Source organism: Xiphophorus couchianus, chromosome 7 (assembly GCF_001444195.1).
Source record: "Xiphophorus couchianus chromosome 7, X_couchianus-1.0, whole genome shotgun sequence".
NCBI lineage: Eukaryota > Metazoa > Chordata > Actinopteri > Cyprinodontiformes > Poeciliidae > Xiphophorus > Xiphophorus couchianus.
In genome coordinates, this window is record NC_040234.1 from 8,729,250 (window position 1) to 8,752,739 (window position 23,490).

Consider the following 23,490-nt stretch of genomic DNA (forward strand, 5'->3'; position numbering starts at 1 on the left):
AGAGACAGAAAGGTCAGCAGTAGAGCAAAGGAAAGACGAAACATGTAGATAACAAGGAGAAAGGGCACAAGGGACAAAAGAAAATATGAAGACAAATTTAAGCAAATGTTCTTAAGGTAGTTTGTGTCTTTCTGTCCTATTGGTGAATTTCTCCACTGTAAGTTGAGCAGAAAGCTGGAAGGAGACACTCACAGTGAGCGAGTCGCGCTGCTGCTTGTTGTAAGGGTTGTATTTTGGCTTGCTGGGTTTTCCTGCCACCCTGTCCTTGTGTCTTCTGCTGGAAATGTGCTGCAACGTCAACAACATAAACAAATCAGACTTTAAGCTTTACCGCTTTCCCGTTTGCAAGTTTTAGTTGTCTCACACTAATCATGCATCAATTTATACCAATCTATAATCTGCAAATAGTTGATGGTGCTGTAGTAATATTTCTTAAAAATCTGGAATCTGAGAGCAAGAGGTAACGCAGGCTTATTTTAAATGCTCAGGAGGAAGAACGTGGGGTTCTGGTGTGAAAAAAAAGGTTCTAGATCTCAAATTTAAAACACATCTCTAAACCCTGGAGGCCTACTGCCTAAAATTTATGTACAACTTTCTAAATAAATGGCTCGTTTTTGCATATGGTAAATTAAACATCTTTGCACATATGATGCACATAAATTTAAGTATGATAAATATCAGCAACAGGCATAATCTTCTGCAACAGTGATGAAACAATGTCTCTAGATTTTATTTGAAATTGGATTTCTACGCTGGTTTCCGTCCAATCCATCCTCCTCCAAAATGTTTCACACACCAAAAACATACTAAATGGATACAGTTCTCACTCTGACCACTAGATGGAGGCAAAGAGTCACTAAATGCAGTCAAAATGCAGGCACTTCTGCTGCATTTTGACTGTAAGTAACTGAAGGAGATTCGTATTAATGGTCTGAAAGGGTATTGTTTGCCAAAATACTGCACAGAAACACTGTCAGGAAAATTGCAGTTATATTGTATGTTTTATTACCTCCATAATTAATCAGAAACAACCAAGAGTAAGCACTGGGGGTGCAAAAAGGGAAGTAGGTTGGGAAGAAATGAGAACATGTGGAAAGGATGTGGGGGAGCGAACTGGCAAAGGGAAGTATTTGTCCTGGAGTTGCCTGAAAACAATCAAATAAATAAATAACAGCGATCAAGAGGCCTTTGACTTTCGCTTACCTGTTTGAGTTGGATCTCAGAGTTGACGTGGACGTCACAGATCTGGCAGTGGAAGGTTTTGTTCTGCAGGCCGGAGCCCTTCAGGGCCGAGCTGCTGCCGTTCTTCAGCTTGGCCCCTGGTCGGGGGTAAGCTTTGATCGGCCCCGCGCCGCTGCGCGCCTCCAGCATCGTTTTGTGCTTTGAACCTGAGACACATAAAAAAACATTACAAGAGGCATTAAAAAATTGAGTCAAAAAGATTCAAAGGTAGAAGAGTCTCAGAGCTTCAGCTTAAGATGCCTCTCCACCTGCGAGTCAGGACAAAATTAGAAAAAGGGTTTTTAAATATTCCAAGAGTATTTCCTGGAATAATTTACAAAAGTAGCTGAACTTGTCAGAACTGTTAATCCTTGAATAAAATAAAAATCAATCAATATGGCAGTTTTAGATATCCTTCCTGTTCTCAGCTTTTTTTAGCACATGGTTTGTTTGCTCACTTTTTTACGATTAGTACCATAAACTTTGGTTTTTCATGTTTTAAAGTGACAGAACAATGCAAAGTTGTGCCTCCTGTGTTAAGAGGAAGGAAAGATTATAAAATGCTTCCTGAAAGCTGTGGTGTGCATTTGTGACCTAATTTCAGAGTGAATCCACAGGTTTGGTGAAAGCTTAAGAAGTTTGTCAGAGAGCATCAGTGAAACAAAAATACTGAAGAAGAATCTGTTGGGCTGTTGGTGAAAACTGAGGTGGACGTTCAATCACCTTTCAGCACCTTTTAACACTAAACACAGAGAGAGTTACAAAGGAATAGTTTATATCAAATCAATCAATCAATCAAGTTTATTTATACTGCACATTTCAGCATCAAGGCGATTTAAAGTGCTTTGCATCATAAAAACACAAAAATACAAAGGCATAGAACACATATCAACAAACTAAACATTACATTTTACCAGGTGCCGTCAAACGTCTTAATGTTGGTAAAGTTTTATTTATTATGGTTCAACAGCAGCAGATCTCTAATGTATTGTGGTGCTGAGCGGTTCAATGATTTTTAAACCGACAACAGTATTTTAAAGTCCAGCATACAGGAATTGTATTTTATAATGTCCCAGTCAAAGTCCAGACATAAATCCAAAATTATTCCTGTCTTTAAATGGTTAAAGCAAGTGGAGGCGTTCCCTGAAATACGTGTTTGAAACTATTTTTGCAAGTCAAAAATGTAAAATATTACTAAGTGGTGTACTTATGTAAGCCTAGCCAATCAGAGTAGCGTAAAGGTGAGATGATAACTACTCAAAGGCTTCAATAAAAGAATTTTCACTCACATTGTTGGAATTTGTGTTTTAAGTGTCAATGAATGTGGAAAAATGCTAAAGAGACAAATATTGACCCATGTGACTCATCTTTACTCCAAAGTGAAACCAAACGTGCAAAAGTACCAAAAACCATATATATATAAATATATATATATATATAAATATATACATTTTCATCCATTCTTGTCCTTACCTGCATTATGAGCCTCCAGCTGAGACAGAGAGTTGACGGCGACTTTACACAGAGAGCAGTACAGCAGCTTCTTCGCCTTCTCCTCCTCGGACTCCGCTGAGAGAGGAGCATCCTGGGAGGAAGAGGAGGTGGTTTGTGGGGCAGCGGGGGCGACTGAAGATGGGGGGCAAGATTTTGAAGAGGAAGAGGAGGAGGAGGATGAGGAAGACGAAGAGAGGCCGGGGGCTGGAAGGGCGGAGGGCGGGCTGGACGGCGGAGGCTCACTGCCAGCTCTGCTAACGGAGGGAGAGGACGGGAGAGGGGAGGTGGAGGACAGGAGGCACAGCTTAACGGAGGACAAGGAGTCTGGGGGGATGGAGAACAGTTCTGCAGAGAGGATGACAGGGAGGAAGAGTTAAAAAATAAAAAGTTTGAGGATTCAGTTCAGTAATCTCTCTGGGGGATAAACTCCACCTGTGCCCTGACTGTTGCTGCTGTTAGCAGGGAGCGGATGGGCCGGACCGGCAGGACCGCAGCTGTTCCCGTTGGTCTCTGGTGTGACTGACAGCTTGGCTTTGGCCTTGTTCTCCTGAGACTTCAGCTTCTTGGCATGACGGCTGCCTCTATAATGAGCTTCCGCCTGCGACTGAAAACGTACAAATAACAAGAGTTCAGCTTTATTTCTGCTTTGACTCGTTTTTCCTCCTGTTGTTCAGCTCTCACTCCTGTTTCTTGTCTCGTCACTCTCTGCTTCGTTTCCTCATTTCATTTGCAACATATTTGCACAAAGCACTCTTTTATTTTTGCAGAGCAAACAGCCAGGCAGTTTCAGAGCTGAGGCTACTTCGCTTGCAAAATAAAGGCAGTAGAATAAAAAATATTGACCTGCCCGTATGCTTTTCTACTGAAAAACATAACATGTATTAGTGCTGTACTGTTGATTGAGCATCTACACCAAGATGTTTCCTAGCGCTCTGCTGCTCCATGTACTGCAAATATGGAAGCTAGTCCAAAGAAACCATCTGTAGAAAATTCAACATATTTTTATTCTTTTAAATGAACCTTACTGTGACTATAGAACAGTTTATTGTCATTAAAAGAAACACAAATGTGCAACGCTCTCTGCTTTTATCTTAAACATATGTTATTCCTGGGCTTCTATGTCTGTGGGAGTATATTTTTTTTAAATAAATAAACGTATTTATTATATATTTGAATAAACTTTAGGACCTTCCTGTCCACTCAGGTCTTTTCTTGTTGCTGAAATGTGCTTTACGAATAATTGAATTCAAGTTTTTTTGGGGGGGGGGAATAGCTTGTTGCTACAATGTTCCCTTTGGTTACTTAGCATAATTTATGTTTTCTTACTTAAAAAATAAGCAGATTTGGCACTGTGTAATTCCTTATTCACCACATAATTTATTCAATTTTAAGGAGTTTCTGCCTCCACATTTTCTCTGTCCTCCTCCCCATGACCCAGAAATACATCCCGGTAAAATCTTCCTAAAAAGTAAGAAAAGATGACGGAGGAGGGAGAGAGAGAGCTGCAGGAGATAAGAGTAACATTAAGTCTTCCGTTGTGGAAGAACTTTTGAGATTCAATCCCCGGTCATAAATATTTATAGATAAATACATTTGAATAAATTCCTTCTTCTAAATACCTTTGACCATACCCTAACAAAAGAGATAAATAAATAAAGACACCAGTCAGTTCTAATAGTATGATTGTTGTGACAGCTGCTTCACATGTCACATCTAATTGACGTCACTTTAAAGTGATGAATTAGACTGGAGGATGTCGCATTTTGTGAAATGTTGTCATCCTGCTGTCTCTGCTCCAATATGTAAGCCCAAAACTACGACAAGCGGAGATAGAGAACTATAAGCATTAAGCATTTTTTTCTTGACTTAAAAACATAAAATTGTATTTCTTAGGCTTATTTAAGTTTGCTGAAAGTCCAAATATCAGTTTCGAGCCAGAAAACCTACAGATTTTAGACGCTTGGACAAAATAAAATGCAGTTTCTCCATTGTTTCTAAAGAAGATAAGCAGGTTAAATAAAATCAGGCAGAAAAAGCAGATTTTCTGTTAAAAGATTGTGACATATTGTTGCTACGACAGAGAAAAGATTGTTTTGTTGACAAAAGAAAAAAATATTTTGTAATGTGGTGAATGAATGTTTGGCTTCTTGCGAGAGACAGAACAAGCACAAGCGTTCAAAAATGTAAAAATAGTTGAGAGGGACAGATTTCTCTTCATCTTTCACCCTTTGTGTTGGAAACATTTTTGCCCCATAAATATAAAACCAATGGAAACGACAAGTGAATACTCTCGGTATGGTTTTAAACCACAAAAAGTCCTTCATTTATGAGACAAATTAAGCATATTTAACTACAGCTGCAATCTAATTGTAAATTAGTATTTTAAGTTATGTTCTAATATCTCAGCTAGAAGGGAATTTTCGAGAGCCACACACAATTTGTCAGAAAATGAACAGTTGATGGATTTATAGAGTTTCTGTAGAGTGAATATTTATATAGAATCGTGAGACTTTCAGCTGTTTCCATTCACTGCTCTTCTGTTTGTTTGTTTGTCTTTTTTTTAAATAAAACTTTCAGGCTCTCTAGGTGCTTTTAAATTTTCAGGTAGGGTGCCGGTTTGCTAGGTCTCCAAACTACCGCACTCAGACAACTTTTTTTTCTGACTTTCGTCTCTTCATTGGATGAGTTAACCTGTGAATCCTTATCACATGAGCCCACGTTCAAGCAGCTTTTACTGCTTTTGTAACAAGCAGTTATTGTGTGAAGTGCTGATAAGGTCCAGATAAGGTGTTGCATTGTGCTGATCCTATTTTACGTTTATATTTTTTGCACTTATACGTCTCATCTTCGGATATGGAAATGAACTATTGCTTGGACAGTACAAAAATTGTCCTTTATCCAAAGCCTGGAGAAGTAAAAAAAACGATGACACAGAACCATCCATCCATCCATCCATTTTCTGTTCACCCTTGTCCCTAATGGGGTCGGGAGGTGCTGGTGCCCATCTCCAGCTACGTTCCGGGCGAGAGGCGGGGTTCACCCTGGACAGGTCGCCAGTCTGTCGCAGATGACACAGAACCTTTACTTTTTATTGACATTTTTTTACTTTGACATTATGCACCTCCTTTCTGCCGCCGCTTACATCGTACCCAGAGGTTTTGCATTCTTTCTAATTAGACACTAGAGGGCGCAAACACACAGGTAGAAAAAAAGACGTTTAATTCTTTAAATGTCTCATGTTAATTTGCTACGTTTGCTTCAGTGCACATTTTAAATGCGTCAATGTGTGATCTCAGTCACAGAGGGTCCAGTCTCCACACAGAGCAGGCTATTTTTGCAGCAGGAGCAAAGCTCAAGCCATAAATCTCAGGAACACAAGGACAACACAGATAATTAATTTAGTTCTTATTAATGGCATCCAACCACATACCCCAGCCAGTACAATGATCCCACATTTTTGCTGCCTTTGCTGTCTAACTGGGATTCTAACTGGGTCTGCATGGCAGGTGTAGCATGAGAAGCACATTAGCAATGGCATCAAAGCAGCCGGACGATTTCAAGCACAGCACTAAATACGGCTTACCGGGGATACTGATGCTTTCAAAGCATTATCCCTGTTATAATACATATACAAAAACTAAGCCCATCTCCTGGAAGCAGAGGCTTTGGGTGAGGTTGGTAGAGCTCTATCAAAAACAGCTGTCGACACTGGGCCGAATAACCGAACACACTCCTAGACTGATGAGGTAAGGAGAAAAATCTGTCGAACAGAGAGAGGTCCATCAGAGCATCAGGCACATGAAACGACGAGTTTCTAAATCTGGTTTAGAGTCTCTAATCTCCAACTTGTTCAAGACACATGCTCTTTGTCAGAAAAACAGGCTCCCAAAGAAGCTTTCTGCAACTTACGGCACAAATAGAGAAACAAACCATTAAAAGGTTTGCTTTTGTTCTCATCTAACGGGGACGATTCGAACCCTGCTGCTGTCCGTCTCAGTCGTCGTGTCCTTAGGTCTTCTGGTGGTGGTCAGAGGGACCAGTCGTTCCTTTCTGCCAGTCGACTCCACACCAGTTGTGGCTACAATGTAGCTCACGACTATCAGTGTGTGAATAATGGCTGAATGACTGAATGTAGTGTAAAGCACTTTGGGGGTCATGTGGACCAAATAAAGCCCTCTAAATGCCATCCACCATTTAACTAGAGCTCTTGGTGACACTTTGTTTGAAGGGGTGTGCATAAGACTGACATGACACTGTCATAAACATGACATAACACCTGTTATGTCTTTCTGACAAATGCTGTCTTTTACGATGGACGGCCACGTCTTGATAGGTTTGCGGTCATCCATTTTCAGATTTCAGACTGAATAGTGTTTATTGAAATGTTTGAAGCTTCAGATGTTGCTTCATAAACTTGGTGCTTAAAATTTCCCCACAACTTTATCTCAGACATGTCTGTTGTGCTCCTTGCTCTTCATAATGCTGAGTTTCAGTTACTCCATTTACAAATTAGAAGTCATTTGGCTGCAATGAACTTTATTTGAGAGGTAAAATGGGGAAAAGATAAGCGCGCACATCACACTTTCAAAGTTTGCTGAGGTGAAAACCGCGTAAACCATTAAGCTTACTCTTAATAATTATGCACTACTTTATGTGATCTAAAAGTGACAGGAAACAGGAAAATGAAAACTCTCCACGTAACCACTTTTCAGAAAGTGTCGGTTGTTTTAATAGAGTTTTTCCTATCTGCAGTGGGACTGGTGTGTTGCTCACTATGACTCTACTCTTGTTGCCTTCATTGGCCGATCCAGCTCGTTACTCAGCTCGTTAGAATGAGTTAATGCTCCTTGTTTACTCCCTCCTTATCAGCAGTAATTCCTCTATTCATGTTCGCTCATGAATAATTTTACCGGCTCGTGGATTAGTCATGTTTGATGGACGTGTCGGTAATGAGGCAGCTCATTAAGCTCTCAGCAGTCATGAAATCGCTCAGTGTCATTTACACAGCGCTGTGTTCATACAGTGCAGAGGAGTGCCGCTTCCACCTGATTGTACACACAGGAAACGCCTTTAAACAAACCCGGAGGAGCGCTTCTTCTGCGGTACGTTCATTTCTCGAGTGTGTTTTAAAATAAATGTCCAAACACACAGTCGACACCAGAAGTTTACATACACGGATGCACTTTTTTTGTGCCTCGCTGTCAGAAGTTAAATCAGACCAAACTTGTCTCGTTTAAGCCAGTTAGAATTACAAAAATGATTTCAATTTCCACAATGATTACCATCTCTTTAAAGCTGCAGTAAGTAACTTTTATAAAACTGCATTATTTACATATTTGCTAAAACTGTTAGTATGTCATGACAGCAGAATTTGAGATGGATAATATGTGGCTCCTCCCAGTATTCTTACTCTCCATTTACAGAAATACATGAAGAGTGTCTTAGAGCAATGGGGAGGGATCTTAAAGACATTTCTTGAGTTTCCTGTGAAAACAAGAAAGGTCACCTAAAATCCTTATGCCAAAGTCCCGACTTTAATCTGGAAATTGGATTAACTTGCACAAATCATTAATTAGCTCCCCAGTGCTTTATCTCACTGTTTGTGAAACAAAAGACTCTAAAATCACAAGATTGATCTGAAGTACCTAATGGTTCTCAGATAAAATACATATCAGGTGTTTCAGCTTGGGTATGAGACACTTGTTCACTGCAGAGGTAAGTAGCAACTTGTTACATTTACTTCAGTAACTTTTGGAAAAAAATAAAAATAAAAAAACTTGGGTTTTTTTTCTGCAAAGCAAACATGCAGACGACCATCATGCATCAAACAAACTCACGTCAGAGTTGAACCTCAGTTGGCAAACGCTGCAGGAGATGACCTGTTTCTTCTTGGGCACCATGGTAACACCAAAGGTGTGATTGATGACAGCCTTCTGCACCGGATCCATCTGCTCCAAAACAAATAGAGGTCAGAGGTCAACAGCTGCAGAGGATTATCTGATGACAGCTCCTTTTATCTCAGTCAGACTGGACAACTGCAACAACAAAATTCGCATCCGTGCACCGTATTGAAGTTTGGGAAGAGTCCGACTGGCGACGTCGTCTCCATGGGAAACGGCAGGAATGGTTTCATCATCACCGAGGGACCGGTGGCGCCAATAAGACCCGGTAACGCCCCGCCCACTCCACCGCTCCCACTTCCTGGAAACAAAGATGTTGAAATAGAAGTTTAAAAATAAAAATATTTAACATATTTTATGAATACAATGCATTTTGTAGTCAAGTTTGTTTTATTAATGGAAAAGTTGACCTTAGGAAATGCCCACACATTTCCAAGATTTTTCCCTCAACAAAAGACGAGTACTCTCTATCAAATTTTTGTTGGAGTTTTTCTTTGTTTTCGGTGAATTTTGTCAGGTGTGCTCTTCAACCCGTTTGTTGCCTTTCTTTCTGCACACATGCTCCTTATTGGGTAATTAACCCATCTGACTGGAATTGTGAATGAGCGCAGTGTTGGATGTGGCTACCAATGAGGCTGCCAGTTTTGTTTTTCTTTTTACATCTACCTCCACATTGATTTACTGCCAGGTCCGATTTCAAATACTTAAACCAAAGCTGTATCATTTAAGTGCCAGGTATTTTGAAGAGGATAAATGGAGTGAATTTAAATAGCACTTTTATATTTATACTGACCACTCAACGCGCTCTACACCAGATCCACATTCATTCAGTCGCACTCACATTTACACATACCCGGATTGGTAAGCTACTTGGGGTTAGGTGCCTTGCCCAGGGGCACATTGACATGTGGCAGCAGGAAGCTGGAATCAAATCATAGATTTTAGATTTCAAGAGGATTACTCGACCCACTGAGATATACAGTCATCTGTCATTTGAAGAGTCATTTACAGTCCCAGTAAATCTTTCATATTCGACAAGTGAAAGTGTCACAGTGCCCATGCTTTGATTTTTGGCTGGTTTCTGTCCATGGTGCAATTTTTAAGAGCTATTTATTATAGCTATTCTAACTCTAAATTAAACAAGGAAACTCCCTGAAATTTTAATTCCAACTAGGAAAGTCAGAGGGCAGAAATTAGTTTAGTATCCCAGGACAGAAAATGAGGGGAAAGTGGCTGGTATTAACTATTTAACAGCCCTTCTGCTGGTTTGTGTCTCATTAAACTAGTGCTACACATACAGTAGCATTGCACATTAGCCAGAATGTTCCTCTATTTTTAGAGTCAACTTGCCAGTAATAGCTTAACAATTCGTGAATCCCAATGGTTTTGAGGCTTCCAAGTAGAATGTGCTAAATTCAGGTGTGAAGTCAAGCCTGGATCCAAGTACCAACTTCTCTGACAAATCAAACCTTTCTTTATTTTAAACATAAACATTGATCTTGAGGTCTAGACTCTGACTTGAAGATTTTTTTTGTGCAGTTTTATATGCTGGACATTTGAGCACAACGTATTAACCTCGAAACTGCTCGAATTGTTCTGTACGGAGTAACCGATTGACCCAACAGTTATGTTTCAGGCTTATCTTTGAAGTCTCAGCCTTTACATACAGCGCTGCGCTTGTGCCGTGTGGTATTTTTGTTGTACTTAAAGGAGTGGCTGCCTACTTGAGCAAAATATAGAGCAGAAGCTGAAGTGTGAATCCTACCACAACCCTCCTAATGTGAGTAGGTGTTACATACAGAGTGCGTTGAGGAGTATGTATCCGATAAGAGGTAACTAGGCTTCTTCTATCTGCTACAATCACAGCTTGTAGAAGCCCTGCAGAGAAATCTTTCATAACAACGGGGCGTGGGTGGAAACACGGAGGAAAACTGAATCAGTCCTGACACTGAGTGGGAGGAGGAGGAATATAATTGAATTGAATTTTGAATTTATTAGGTACAATCCTCCAACTTAGGCAAACACATCAAATCAAATTTTAAATACATTGTTAAACAAAAATTGACAACCTTTTTCTGTTTAGTATATATTTATGATATCTCTCTAATATATACATTATTTGTACATGCTTTACAACCACATTTAGTCAAAATTATGACAAATAACCTATTAAAAAAGTCTTTTTAAAAATTAAAATTTTAATCCACGGACAATCTACAAAAGAAATAAATGCTGTAAAATATAACTAACTTGGAAATACCATTGCATGACCTCAATAAGGGATAAAACAATTTACTGGTTTTATCTCTTTAAATGTTTGCCATGATAAAATTACAACATTACATATTACAAATTAAAACTGTATTTGGTACCATTGCTATCAGAAACCTTTTTTCTTTCATCAAAGACAGTGGCTCTGACTTTTTGCTAGCATTTGGCCATTTGGCAAGATCAGAGGGAATATTTAAATCATCAGAAATAATCAAAGTTTAAATCTGAGCAAGCTGAGTTTTATTAATTGTATTTATTGACTGAATTACCTTTCCTTGTACTGTATACAAGTAATCCAATTGGGAATATGAGGCATTAAACTTTCATCGATGTCAAAAACAGATCAGTTGATGTGAGTAAAATGCTGAAAAACACAACTAGCACAAATAAAATTGCAATAACAGTAATAATTGTCATCATAACCATCATCATAACCGTGATATTTCAAAATTGAACAACTGCCTTTAGCACCTGGTATTTATCGTAACAAGTTTTATGGAAGCCATAAAAAATTAATTACAGTTCAATACTATTCAGATGCTGTGATAATAAACTGATAATTACTTGTAATGTCTTCTGAATAACAAAAACAAAATTATCCCTATTATTTCTAATGATATAACTTTGCCAACCACAGTCATACTGAATGCAATACAGACCATAAAGAATAATTAAAGAGCAATTATAAACTGCAAAAATTATCACTATTACTGCCAGTTTTATTTTAATTTGTTTGATCAAAGCACAAACTTAAATTCTCACAATGCATACCTACCATCACAGACTTGCACCCAGTTTTAAGTTATGATCTACGACGATAAATATGTAGCAATAAAACCATTTTTAAAGGTGATTTAATTAACCTGATTGAACAGGTTTGTTTTATATTTTTCCTAGTGTGTGTTTAGATGAAAGAAGAGTGTCTGGATTAAGAGTGTGCAAAGCTGTTGTGTTCATCGTTGGTCCTCATACAGCAGATCAGCGAGTCATTGTCTGCGCTTATGATAATAATCATTTGGTTCAGCAAAACATGAGTCAACACAATGTTGTAATAAAACACACACAACCTGTCACTCATTATTTCAGATGGTTGGCTGGATCAGATGAGATTATTCATGGTAGTAAATACAGATTAGCTTCTATTTTTGTAGGTGGAGTTTTATGCCAGCCTGGCTAGCCCGCCAAGAAGAAATCATTTTTATAGAACCCCATTAAAAAGCAACCATGAACTTAGAGTATTACAGTATGCTGGGAGTGGTTTAGGAGTGGATGAAGATCTATTAAGTAGCCGTCAGCAATTTGTGAAAATATGTATCAGTCGTCATGCTTGGACATTACTTGTGGTGTCCCCCAGGGGTCGGTATTGAGACCAAAACTGTTTATCCTCTACAGAAATTATATATGCAAGGTTTCAAAAGTGTAAAAAAGTTTGTTTTGTTGGCAGATAACACAAATAAATGTTGTACAGTTGAGAGCCTACAGCAGCTCTTGCATGAATCATACCAGAAATGAACAAATTACAAAAATGGTTTCATAAACGCAAACTGTTCTTAAATCTGGAGAAAATTAAGTTGATGTGATTCCAAAATTATTAAGGAAATATAGATGTAGAAGTTATAATAGGTGGGGTAAAAGTGGAATTTGGATATTAAATTAACTTTCTGGTTGTGATTATTAATTACAAAATCTGCTGGACATTTAAAAGGTTCAGAGTAAATTATCTAGAAGCATATTCTTATTAAAGCAAAACATTTTCTAAATTATTAAGCCTGAAGGCTGATTCTCAACAGAGCAGGAATCATGTCAGTCGCCTGCAAACTCCACTTTGCAATGAGCCTCCAAACGTCCTTCTTTTCTTGAAAATCAACTTTAGAAACCTATTAACGACCAGATCTTAGCCCTACATTAGTTTTGACTTTTGAATTTAGTGGAAGTGTTTCAGCCTCGCAGTTAAAACCTCTTTAAGAACCCCTCAACATTTCTCAGTGCCAACATAGACCATTTCAAGGACCTCATAGTACTATTTTTGCCTCCTTTAATACCCTTTAAGCCTTTAAAACGCCATACCACAAGCAGTTTTACTACTGTCTCACATCCATCAACACCACATTCACCAGCATTAAATTGAATTCTCCACTTTATAGCATAAATTTATGCCCCACAACACGTTTTTACTCTTTGTAACACATTTACTCCTCACTATTACCACATTCCGTGTATTATCTGCAGAAATAGAGGCTGGTTTTCCTTGGGTGTGATTGTGACGAATAGCATGGTGACAGAGTCGTCTTAATTTTGTCCTTCTGTCCTCTGTGATCTGGTTACAAACCACATGTACACAGAGGCAAACGCACACCGTGACCCTTCTCCCTTACAGAAAGTTTCTGTTCTAAGAAGCTGCTATAAATACCAACTTACACATCTAATGTGTCTTCACTTAAAAATGGTCTGCAAAACCGGCACGAAAACCAGCCAGCAACAAAGAAAGGAGCCAGTTTGCTTTATTTGAAGCTGACGGTGTTTGGCCACAGGATCTGTTAACGACTGCTTTTGTTCTTTCAGTGAACCTTTAAATAGCTCCTTTGGATCCAGCACCGGAGCATTTTGTCCCAAATAGTGGATGGATGTGGTGCAGAGTCTGACTAAAATAGAGCTGGGTGAAGGAACAAGCAGTACTGTCACAATACCATGAAGGAAACTAGTCCGCACTTCAGCTGTCATTTCTGGTTAGTTACATTAATCATTTTGAGCTTAACTGCTCACTCTGAATAATCTCTGTTGCCCAGTCTGTTACAGAGAATTGCAAGACAACTATTCATATTCACACTCCTACATAATGCCAATTTAGACTCTCCAACTTACCAAACATATTTTGTGACTGATGGAGAAAACCCAAGAACCAAGAGAAAATTCAGGCATGCACAAGCAGAACACGCAGACACCAGATGACAACGATGCTGACAACTCTGCCACTGTCGTGTCTTTGTGCCAATTTGGGGTTTCGTAAATCACCTTTTTGGTATTTTTAATTTAGTAAATCTAAATGCATTTTAGGTGGCCACAGAATGTGCTGTTTTCAAAAGCACTCGAGTAACTTTGCATCAACCAATGCAATGGTACGGTATATTTAAAGAAGCTAAGCTAACGACTTGTATTTTAACATGTCTGAACTAATGCGTTTGGGTATTTTAGCTTTTGTTTTCCAGGAGGTAGCATCTATTTAGAAAAACACATATAATGGCCATCACAAATACCAACATACATTTAACTCCAGGTGTTGCATCACTTAAGGATGATCTGATTGATTAACTGGGCTTGAACTGTGCTGGTGCCGTAACGAGACAATATAGTTCCTGTTTTCTGTCACAAAGCAGTCAGGCTGGTGTTTTAGGTCAGACGTGGAAAAGACAAAGTTTTTAATACAGCCAAAAAACAAATCAAAATTTTATATCCAAGACATTTTCTGTCAGCAAAGATCAAATGAAGCCCTGCGCCTTTGGCTGGAGTCTTGTAAAACCAACCCTTTCCGCAGTTTATACGCTTTCATCCGATCAGTTTCTTCCCTGACGCGTCCTTCCTTGACATCCACAGCTGCTGAGATTCAACGACCAATAAACTGATTCCGATCTTTTCCTCTTTAGTACCTTCCCGTGTCCTGCTGGTCAGATAGCACTTTCCTCAACCCGCTGTAGAGGAAACTGCTATCTGCTTGATTTATTATTCTGGCTTCGGCCAGAGTCCTCTCTGGCATTCACACCTCTCTGGCTCACACACACACACGCATATTTACACCAACGTGGCTCAACATGGAAGCGTGCATGAAGGAGAAATGTCCTGCTGCGATGTGCTGCACTGCAAGTGGCAGACTGAAGCTCCTGAAAGCGATCCGACCTGGACGGCTCGGTGTCCAGAGGGTTTTGTTACTAAGAAATGGCTGACATCTCATGCAGCCCCAAGGTTCATAAATCAAAATGGGCGTCCTGAGTTTCCAGCAGCTCTTTTGGTTACAGTGGGAGTACAACTGGGTAGTCACAGCATCTCATGTGTTTAAAACATGTTCAACTCTTTCACACACGAAATTACTTCAGAATCAAAACTGATTTATTTAATTTAGCTAATTTTATACTTTAGGCTCCCATTCACAGCAGAAATTCAGACAGAATGTGAACCGTCTTTGCTGCATCTAGTGCAAAGTCTTGCACAGGAGTGTAAGGTCTTGCACTCATGACTTTGAGTATGAGCATGAGTGAAACTTCAGTGATTAGACTGCGATGCTGGTGGCAGTATATCTTGTGCCACCTGGAGAAACCAGAAGGCACATCTAAACGTTTCAATACAAGTATCAGATATAAACATAAAACAAGATCTAATTTAATTTAATGTGCAACAGAACATCACTATATCTGAAGATTGATGCTGAATTGTGCAAGTAGGACGTGAATGAACAAAATTATTTATGATTAAAAAATTGCGTGCGGTAGGTAATTTAACAAAGGCAAAATTGTGAAAGTTTATAAAAGTTGTGCTGAAAAACTGGGGCTTTTAGACATATTCACTCCCTACCACCAAGCTTAGAGAGCTACCAAATTTAGATCAAAGTTGTTGGAGAGAACAATGGGTAATTTTAAAGATTTGAACTTAGAAAGTGAAGTTTGTTGTCAGCACTGGTTTAATCCTGAGCTTTTTGCACTCTGAAGCTCTGAAAATCAACCCACCACTGTTTAGGTGGGTCTTTATCACAGAAAGATGTAGTTTCTGTGATAAAATACACCTGGTTCATTGCAGCATTATTTATTCTCTGTGCCTCTTTCCTCTGAACCCCCCCCCCATCCCCCACCCCCACCATGAAAGTTGGATTTTGCTGCAGGTTTCTTCTTGTTAAAAGGGGAATGGTTCCCTTCCAGTGTCGCCAAGTGCTTGCTTGCTCAGCATGAGGTATTGCTGCAAACTTATTAACTCAATGCAATCCCCTGGACTCCCTTCAGATGATAATGTTTTCCTAATGTTAAATTGTCACGTTAGCTCGAGCGTATTGTATTTTATTTTGAAAATACAATACGAAATGAAATTAAATTGCATGTAGCTGGACCAGAGTCTGATAATTTCATTAGATTAGAATGAACTAAATTGATCTTGACACAATATAATATGCATAGAGGCATAAATACAACAGCATTAACCTGTCTTGTAAAGCTCCCTGAGATGCATTTTGTTGTGATTTGGCGTTGTGCAGGTAAACTGGATTTCACTGAATAGATTTTTCGCTTCACTATTTGTAAACGTTGTAATCTCTGCATATGTTCACAACTTTGATTTTAAATGTATAAAAACATCTGTGTGTCCTTTGTTCACACTTGTTCCCAAACAGATGGAATAGATCGGGCAGTGGAAATGTCTAAAGACCAACAGCTGTCATCTGATAGGGATATATTAGATTTTTTTCATTTTTCCTAATTTAAGCAAGACTTTGTTAATGTACTTGCAGGCAATACTACCTCATAGACAAAGGTTGAATTGCGAAAGTTTATAATAAATCATCTAGAATTGCTTTGTAGTAACAAGCTCAAATGTTGGAGCAGTACTAAACTATAAAATTCAGGATGTGCAATATTTCACTGCACTAAATAATATGCAAAACAAATAGCAAGAGTCAGAGTAATCACATTCTTTTAATACCATTTTTGGAAACTCATTTGACTTGGATTCATTAATAAATTCATGTTACAAGATTTTCCGACTGCATTAAGCGCAATTATACCTTCACTTCTACACTGATTTAAGCATCACCATATATTTCTCCAACAGAGAGTAAAAAAGCAGCATCTGGTGCTGCTAATCAGACTGTAAAGTGATTGGAACGGAGCTAAAGCGAAACAAACACACACAGACGGCAGAAGAGTACAGAAGATGAGGATGAGGAGAAGGTCTATGATGACAATGATGATTTTCAGATTAAATTAAATTATCCTACCTGAACCAGAAGTATTTTTTTATCTGTTATCTTGATCTGGGGTAAAAAAAAAAACAATTCTTTAAACTTCTTTTTCTCTACTTTGTGGGTCTGTATGGATCTACTGTGCTGTGCTCTGCCCTGTGACACAGCTGTCATACTTACCAAAGAACAGCAAAACACACCCACAGCTCACACTGTGTGTGTGTGTGTGCGTGTGTGTAAAAGAGAAAGAGAGAGAGAGAGAACATATCAAGTGACTGGAGCAAGAGTGGCATGTGTCATCGCTATCTGAGCCCTAGAACCTTTAACGTCAGGTGTGTGCCTCTGTGAAGGCGTGCGTGTGTGTGTGTGTGTGCGTGTGTGTGCTACTTCTTAATCCCCACTGCCGCTTCCTCCAACGAGAAGAAATTCAATCCCCGGGGAACGAGAGTCAGAGAGAGAGAAAAGACAACCACACACACTACTTACAGATTATACAAGAGGATTAAAGATTAAATTACCCGGCCGCAGACGCTGCTGTGCATGTGATGAGATCTGAAAGCAGTTGCTGTTGGTTCACGGGTTTCATGTTACAGTGTTTGTGTGTGTATACGTGTTGTATTGCCGATGTTGTTGGTACCTGCCTCCCTTTAAAAAAAAAAAAGACAAAACACTTGTGCTATCAAATATTTAAGTTAAAGGTAATTGGATAGGTCGAGGTGAGAATAGGAGGTCATTTTATGATGTCTAATCGATGCTAAGCCTCCACAAGATTAATCTGGTTCTGTTAATGTGTTTATATCACACGTGTTAAACTCAAAGCTGTGGGCCAAATCCAGCCGGCCGTAACTTTTTATGTGGCCGTCTAGACTCCAGACACCAAATTACATCAATCGGTCTCTCTAGTTTTTCATGATTTTGCGATTGCAGAAATCCAAGCAAAATGAACAGATCCTTGCATTTTTTTTGTGCTAACGCATAATGTGAGTTTATTGCACATCTTTCGCAAAAGCCGTCAAAAACATTGTTTCTTCTTACTGCTAACTCCCACTGGCAGGTGGCGGCATTTCTTGCTTCTACCACACTGCTGCCTCAGCCTTACTCGATCTCAAGTTATAGTCCGTGATCAATACGGCAAAAAAAAGTTGGCTTATTACTGAAGCAATTCAAGCGTAAAACAGCATCTGTGCAAAACACGTCACAGCAGCACAGACGTCCCCAATGCTAATATGAATGTCCGCAGTTCTCATACTGAAAGGAGTATATATATTTTTTTACCCCTCCGGGGAGTCTTTTTGTGGGCTCTAGTGTCCCTTATACAAAAGTAGGCTGACAGGAAGGAAGACATGCAGCAAATGTCGCACGGTCCAGGAGTCGAACCCGCGCCGGCCGCATCGAGGACTCAAGGCCTCTAAATATGGGTCGCGCTACACTCCTACGCCACCACGGCACGCCCTGAAAGAAGTATTTTTAAGTTACATGAATGATCAGGAGTTCCTGAAACTCTTGAAAGCTAAATAGGTACTTTGCATCAATCGGATGGCTGAATAGCAGAAAAAAATAAATAAATAAATCTTTGTTGTTGAGCTCATATGTCTATTTCTTTCAATAATATTTGTGCAAGTACATTTTGAGAAGAACTATGGTGCAATGACCAGTGCAGGGCAGAGGCTCCAGCATCTTCCCATCCACCCCCAAACTGAAAACAGCACAAAGAGCATATGATTAATTCATGGTTAACAGCTATGGGTTGTTTAGAAGATCTGTCAGGAGAATACCGCTCCTCTCTAATAAATGGTTTGCAAAGTTTAGCTGTGAACACTTGGGGCAATGATCCCGCAGAAAACAACCATGAACCCTCTCTGCTTAGCAGTGGAAACTGATAAAAGTGACTTTTTTAAACAAAAGGACTGGGCTGTGTGGGTTTAGGAAAAAGAAGAAAATTTGGTGCTGCTTCATAACTGATGGACCACAGGACCAACTCCAACATGCTTCTGATGCCTCCTTGGTGCCATGAACCTGATTTATGGCACCAAAATCAGGTTCGGAGATATGAAATAAAAGTTGTTGGGAATTTTTTTTTTTTTTACCCGCCTTTCCATCCCTCTTACCATCTGCAGTACATCAGTCGACACCATCTGCATGCAGCACATTGCGGTAGCAAGAGCACACACAATGGTGGAGATGACGTTAAGGGCACAGACGCTGTGCCCTTAACATCTTAATGATGTTTCCGCAGCAGCAAAGCGCTAAGTGCTGAGAAATGAAGCATGAAGGCCTTTGGGGGAACAGGGTTTTGCACCACAACCATAGTGTGATAAACACACATCTCAGATCTGTTCACAGACCCTTTAAATATTCTTTCACACACTACTGATAAACTGTGATGCGTCTATCTTTGTGACTGATTTTAAAGGAAGTATGACCAATTTCAGTGTACTTTCTATTGGCCTCTGGCACAAAGCACGATATAGTATCTTCCATCCCATCTGAAGCAAACAAAATGTGTTTCAAAATATAAAATAGGAAGTGTAATTTTGCTTACAGTGATGCGAAGAAAAGATACAAGAAAGATTGTTTACATGTAAGGTATATGTGATTTACACATGAAAGCTTTTTCCTCCCAAATATTGAGTCGGACAGAGTTGCCACGGATTTTAAATTGATCACAAAAAAACCCCAAAAAACATCTTTATTAGATTAGAACTTTTGTTTGAGACTATAATTCTTCCATAAATAGTCAATATGAAGGAGACATTTCCCTTTTAAATTTTTTTAAAGGAATAGACTAGAACTGAAAACACAAAAAAAGGATATTTAGTCCCACGAAACTCTGAGCTTTCCTTCTCCTAGTGGGACTCCCAGGATGCATCCTGATCAGACTCCCATACTTCCTCAACTGACTGCTTTACGGAGGGGCAACAGGTTCAACTCAAATTGCCCCCGGGGTGACGAAGCTTAATCACCCTATTTTTAAAGGTGGAGCTCAGCCACTCTATGTGTGAAGCTAATTTCAGCCATTTGAATCCAAGATCTTGTTACTTTGGTCTTCATCCATACTTATCTCCTGATCACAGATGAGGGTTGGAATATAGTCAGACCAATAAATCTAGTGTTTCGCTGTTTGGCTCTGCTCTATTTTGCCACCACAGGAGACCAGAGCAGCTGTACAGCTGCAGATGATCTGTCTATTCATGCCACGCTCCATCTTACATTAACTGTGTTTCCATTGACTATATAATTGCGCAACTTCACATTTTGAGAATAAATTCGCTTCACGCAACCAATTTTGAAAAGACTCTTATTTTTTAATAAGTTTTGGCGCTAAGATGAGGTGGATCTGTGGCCGTATCAAAATTGGTTTATTTAGCAAAGGTGCGATGGAACCATTTTTTGTCATCACGGCATGGCATGTTTCTTAGTGACATCGCAGGAACAAACTTGTTCACATGTGATTTTAATTGTGTCTTATATTTAAAGGAAACACCACAGTTGCACTTTTTTTTTTTTTGACGTTAGCGGAATATTGACAAAGTTTTGTGCACAATTGTAAAGGGAACTCAGCCAATGACTTGAATCAAAATGCAGGAACTCTTCTTCTTGAGATAATGACAGACCCCTGGCCCAGAAGGAGAAGTTCAATTCACATCGCAGTTGCTTCACATTTTGCCTCTAAATGCGATTTTCAATCGTTGTCACTTATTGGTTTTCAAGAGAAATCAGAATCAGCTAACGTCTGAATTCAAAATCAGTCTTAGAATCTCTAATTGGATAATCTGTAATATTAAAATAAATATATATATTCATAATCCATACATAAAAAAATAACCCTGCTATATTTGTGTCACATTCACCTGCCATAAAAATGCAAAGTAGAAGACGCAAAGGAACAAACATTAGGAAAAATGTGATGTAATACGGTTAAGGATGCATATCTACTTCTGGGCAGTAAGAGACTTAAAAAAACAAACATTTAAGTGCAATTCAAACCTCATGACCTCACCAGGGGGAAAAAAAAAGTATAAAAAATCTAAATATAAAAAACAGGACACGCTCAGGAAGCACAGCTTGCCTGATTAACATTAACCTAATAAACCTCTAAAGTCTCTATGTCTGAGATCTGGAAGAGAGAGATGAATCACTAAATCTGTGGCAACTTTTATAGCCAGAAGACGGCGAAGACAGTACAGCTGCAGTTTGAGCTCTTTCTACAGACTCAACTTCTAAATTGGGACGTGACTGAAATCCAGTTCACTCGTCTTCCTCCATTGTTAATAAGAAAGAAAGTTGGAGCTGAATATCTCCCCTGCTTTCTCCACTGATGTCATAAAAAAAAAAACTCAAACTGGACCCGTTTGTGACCTGTGTCACTTTCACCATCCTCCAGCTGCTTAAAGCTGCTTCAGATGAAACCTGGAACCAGACCAGACATTAATCCACCAGTGATCCTGATGGAGGAGAGCCAGTCGAACTGCCTTCATCTGCCTCTTACACATTCCTTATGCAGGGAGAGCGAGCGCCGGCGTCTCGCAGAAAGAGGGGCGGATTTGCTGATAGCAGCATTAGACATCACTATGCATTATTATTATGCAGGGAAACACAGATTAGCATAACAAGCCTGTGTGTTTCTAAGTAGGTCACATTCAGATCCTTCTTCATCCAAAAAGAACACACATGCACAAGCATCCAGCAGACCGATCAGGCAGATTAAAGCAGACAGGAGCCCTCCTGTCTGAGACTCGGTGGAAACCAGTAGAGACGCGCAGAAGCACTGAAAAATACAAATGTTTTTTTTTTTTCTTTGTGATGTCGAAAGTTGCAAAGACAAACTTCCTGTTTGTGTTGAAAGGCTCAAATGTAATTTTATGTTCTCAGGGTCATCATGGCTCACACCTAAGACAAACTGATTTCAATTTCATCCGTTTAGACAGACTGCCCCTGACATTCTCTGGGTTTTAAAAAAGTAATAAAATCTAATCACTGAATCTATCTGTTGCCAACAATTTCAACTCACCTGTCACTGAGACCCTGGAAACTTGCAAGACAAAAGGCATTTGCCCACAAGATAATAAGTCGCTGGAAAATATTCACACATTTTTAACTTTTTTAAAAACTTTTTGTTGAGCTGTATTCACAAACTTCGGCATAAATAATTAAATAATTCTAAAAAAAATTTGAAGAGGAAGAGAAAAGAATGGTTTACAAAATCTTTTTCTCTGTGAAGAAAAGCTTCCTCCCGACGTGAAGTTGCCGTAACCAGGTGTGAGAGTGAAGGTGTTGTTTCCACGGTGATGTGCGCTGCTGGTTTTCGGCCATAAGGTTTTGTATTCAAAGGCTTTAATCTTCATTTTATCTGACCAGAGCAACTTTGTTTCACATGTTCATAAAACTAAGCATTGAACGTTGGTTACATTCTGAACTTAATTAAAAAAATAAATAAATAAAGGTCATCTGAAAATGCCCCCAACAGCAAAAAGAGTCCCATTCTTCTTTCCATTGATAAATAGCATCCATTAATCAATTTAACTTCCCTTTGGGATCAATAAAGTATATCTGAAACTGAATTGGACCAAATAAATAATAAAAGAGAAAGAGAAACTGTTTGGATGAGGTATAAAAACTTTGTGCCAGTGACAAATGGTTCTCATTGCCTTGGCTAAAGATGGTATTTATCATATTTTGACAATAAGATACTTTTCCCATGTTATAAATGAAATAACCTTGTTTGTTTTTTATCAATTTCATTAAATAATTTATTTAAACAAGCCCCTATATTTTGCTGAAAAGTTACTGGTAAGTTAGTTTTGTCTCATTTAAAATGCACTGAGACATTTGCATTAGAAACTAGACCACAAATACTATTTTTGCAGTGAAGCATTTCGATTCAAATTCAGCACCAAATCCAACTCAGACTGACAACTGCAGTCTCAAAAATATTTAATCCCTCTGAAGAGAGTTTTGCAAGAGAGAGAGCACACATTTACAAGTCAGATGTGGCCACATGGCGCACCTGATGCAGCCAATCAGGGGGCTTGATTAGTAGCATAGGGGGTGCAGAAGATAAAATACTTCAATCACTCAGGTTGACAGGAATATTTCAGTGCATCTTAATGTGGCTAAGGCAAGAGAATGGTCATAGCTTTACAGAAACAGGTAGAAAAGGAAACCAAAGGCTCTCAAGGGCACTAGAGAAACAGATGGAACAGCATCTTAAAACAAGGGTAGATTTTCTTTGTTTTTATATTTGGTACTTACTATCGTTTTCTTTTCCAAAAGAGGAGACTATAAAGCAGCAAAAATGCTCATTTGAAATTCTACAAATTTGTTGCTTTTGACTTTACAATAATTTCAAGACATACCATCAGATGAAACGGCTGAGATTTATTTCTATATACATACAGTTGTGTGCCGTGGGGCACTGCTGAGACAGATTAAATAAAACCTGACAGAAAGTGGGACAAGGGAATCCACAGTGTGCGCTTTGGTGTGTCCCATGAATGCACATGTTGCACTGCGATGATGAGAAGCAGTGTGTGGGTAATCACAGCCGTCACGCTATCCATAATGAGAGGAATTTCATGGAGACAGGCTGGAAGTGAACCACAGATTGAGGACCGAATGCAGATCCTTTTCAGCGAAGGTAAAAGGAAAGACTCTGGTGGAAATATGACT

The 23,490-nt window shown here is 39.1% G+C and overlaps 1 protein-coding gene across 2 annotated transcripts in view; it reads right to left on the reverse strand.

Moving 5' to 3' along the window:
• The window catches only part of znf385b (zinc finger protein 385B), a 61,552-nt gene that overhangs the window by 1,085 nt on the left and 36,977 nt on the right, over positions 1-23,490 (reverse strand). For both annotated transcript variants that reach the window (XM_028023603.1, XM_028023604.1), the window contains 6 exons: positions 8,780-8,916; positions 8,553-8,663; positions 3,148-3,319; positions 2,695-3,060; positions 1,204-1,388; positions 193-288 (listed from right to left, as the gene is read on the reverse strand). In XM_028023603.1, the coding sequence (XP_027879404.1) occupies positions 193-288; positions 1,204-1,388; positions 2,695-3,060; positions 3,148-3,319; positions 8,553-8,663; positions 8,780-8,916 (1,067 nt within the window). The remainder of the gene's footprint in view (positions 1-192; positions 289-1,203; positions 1,389-2,694; positions 3,061-3,147; positions 3,320-8,552; positions 8,664-8,779; positions 8,917-23,490) is intronic.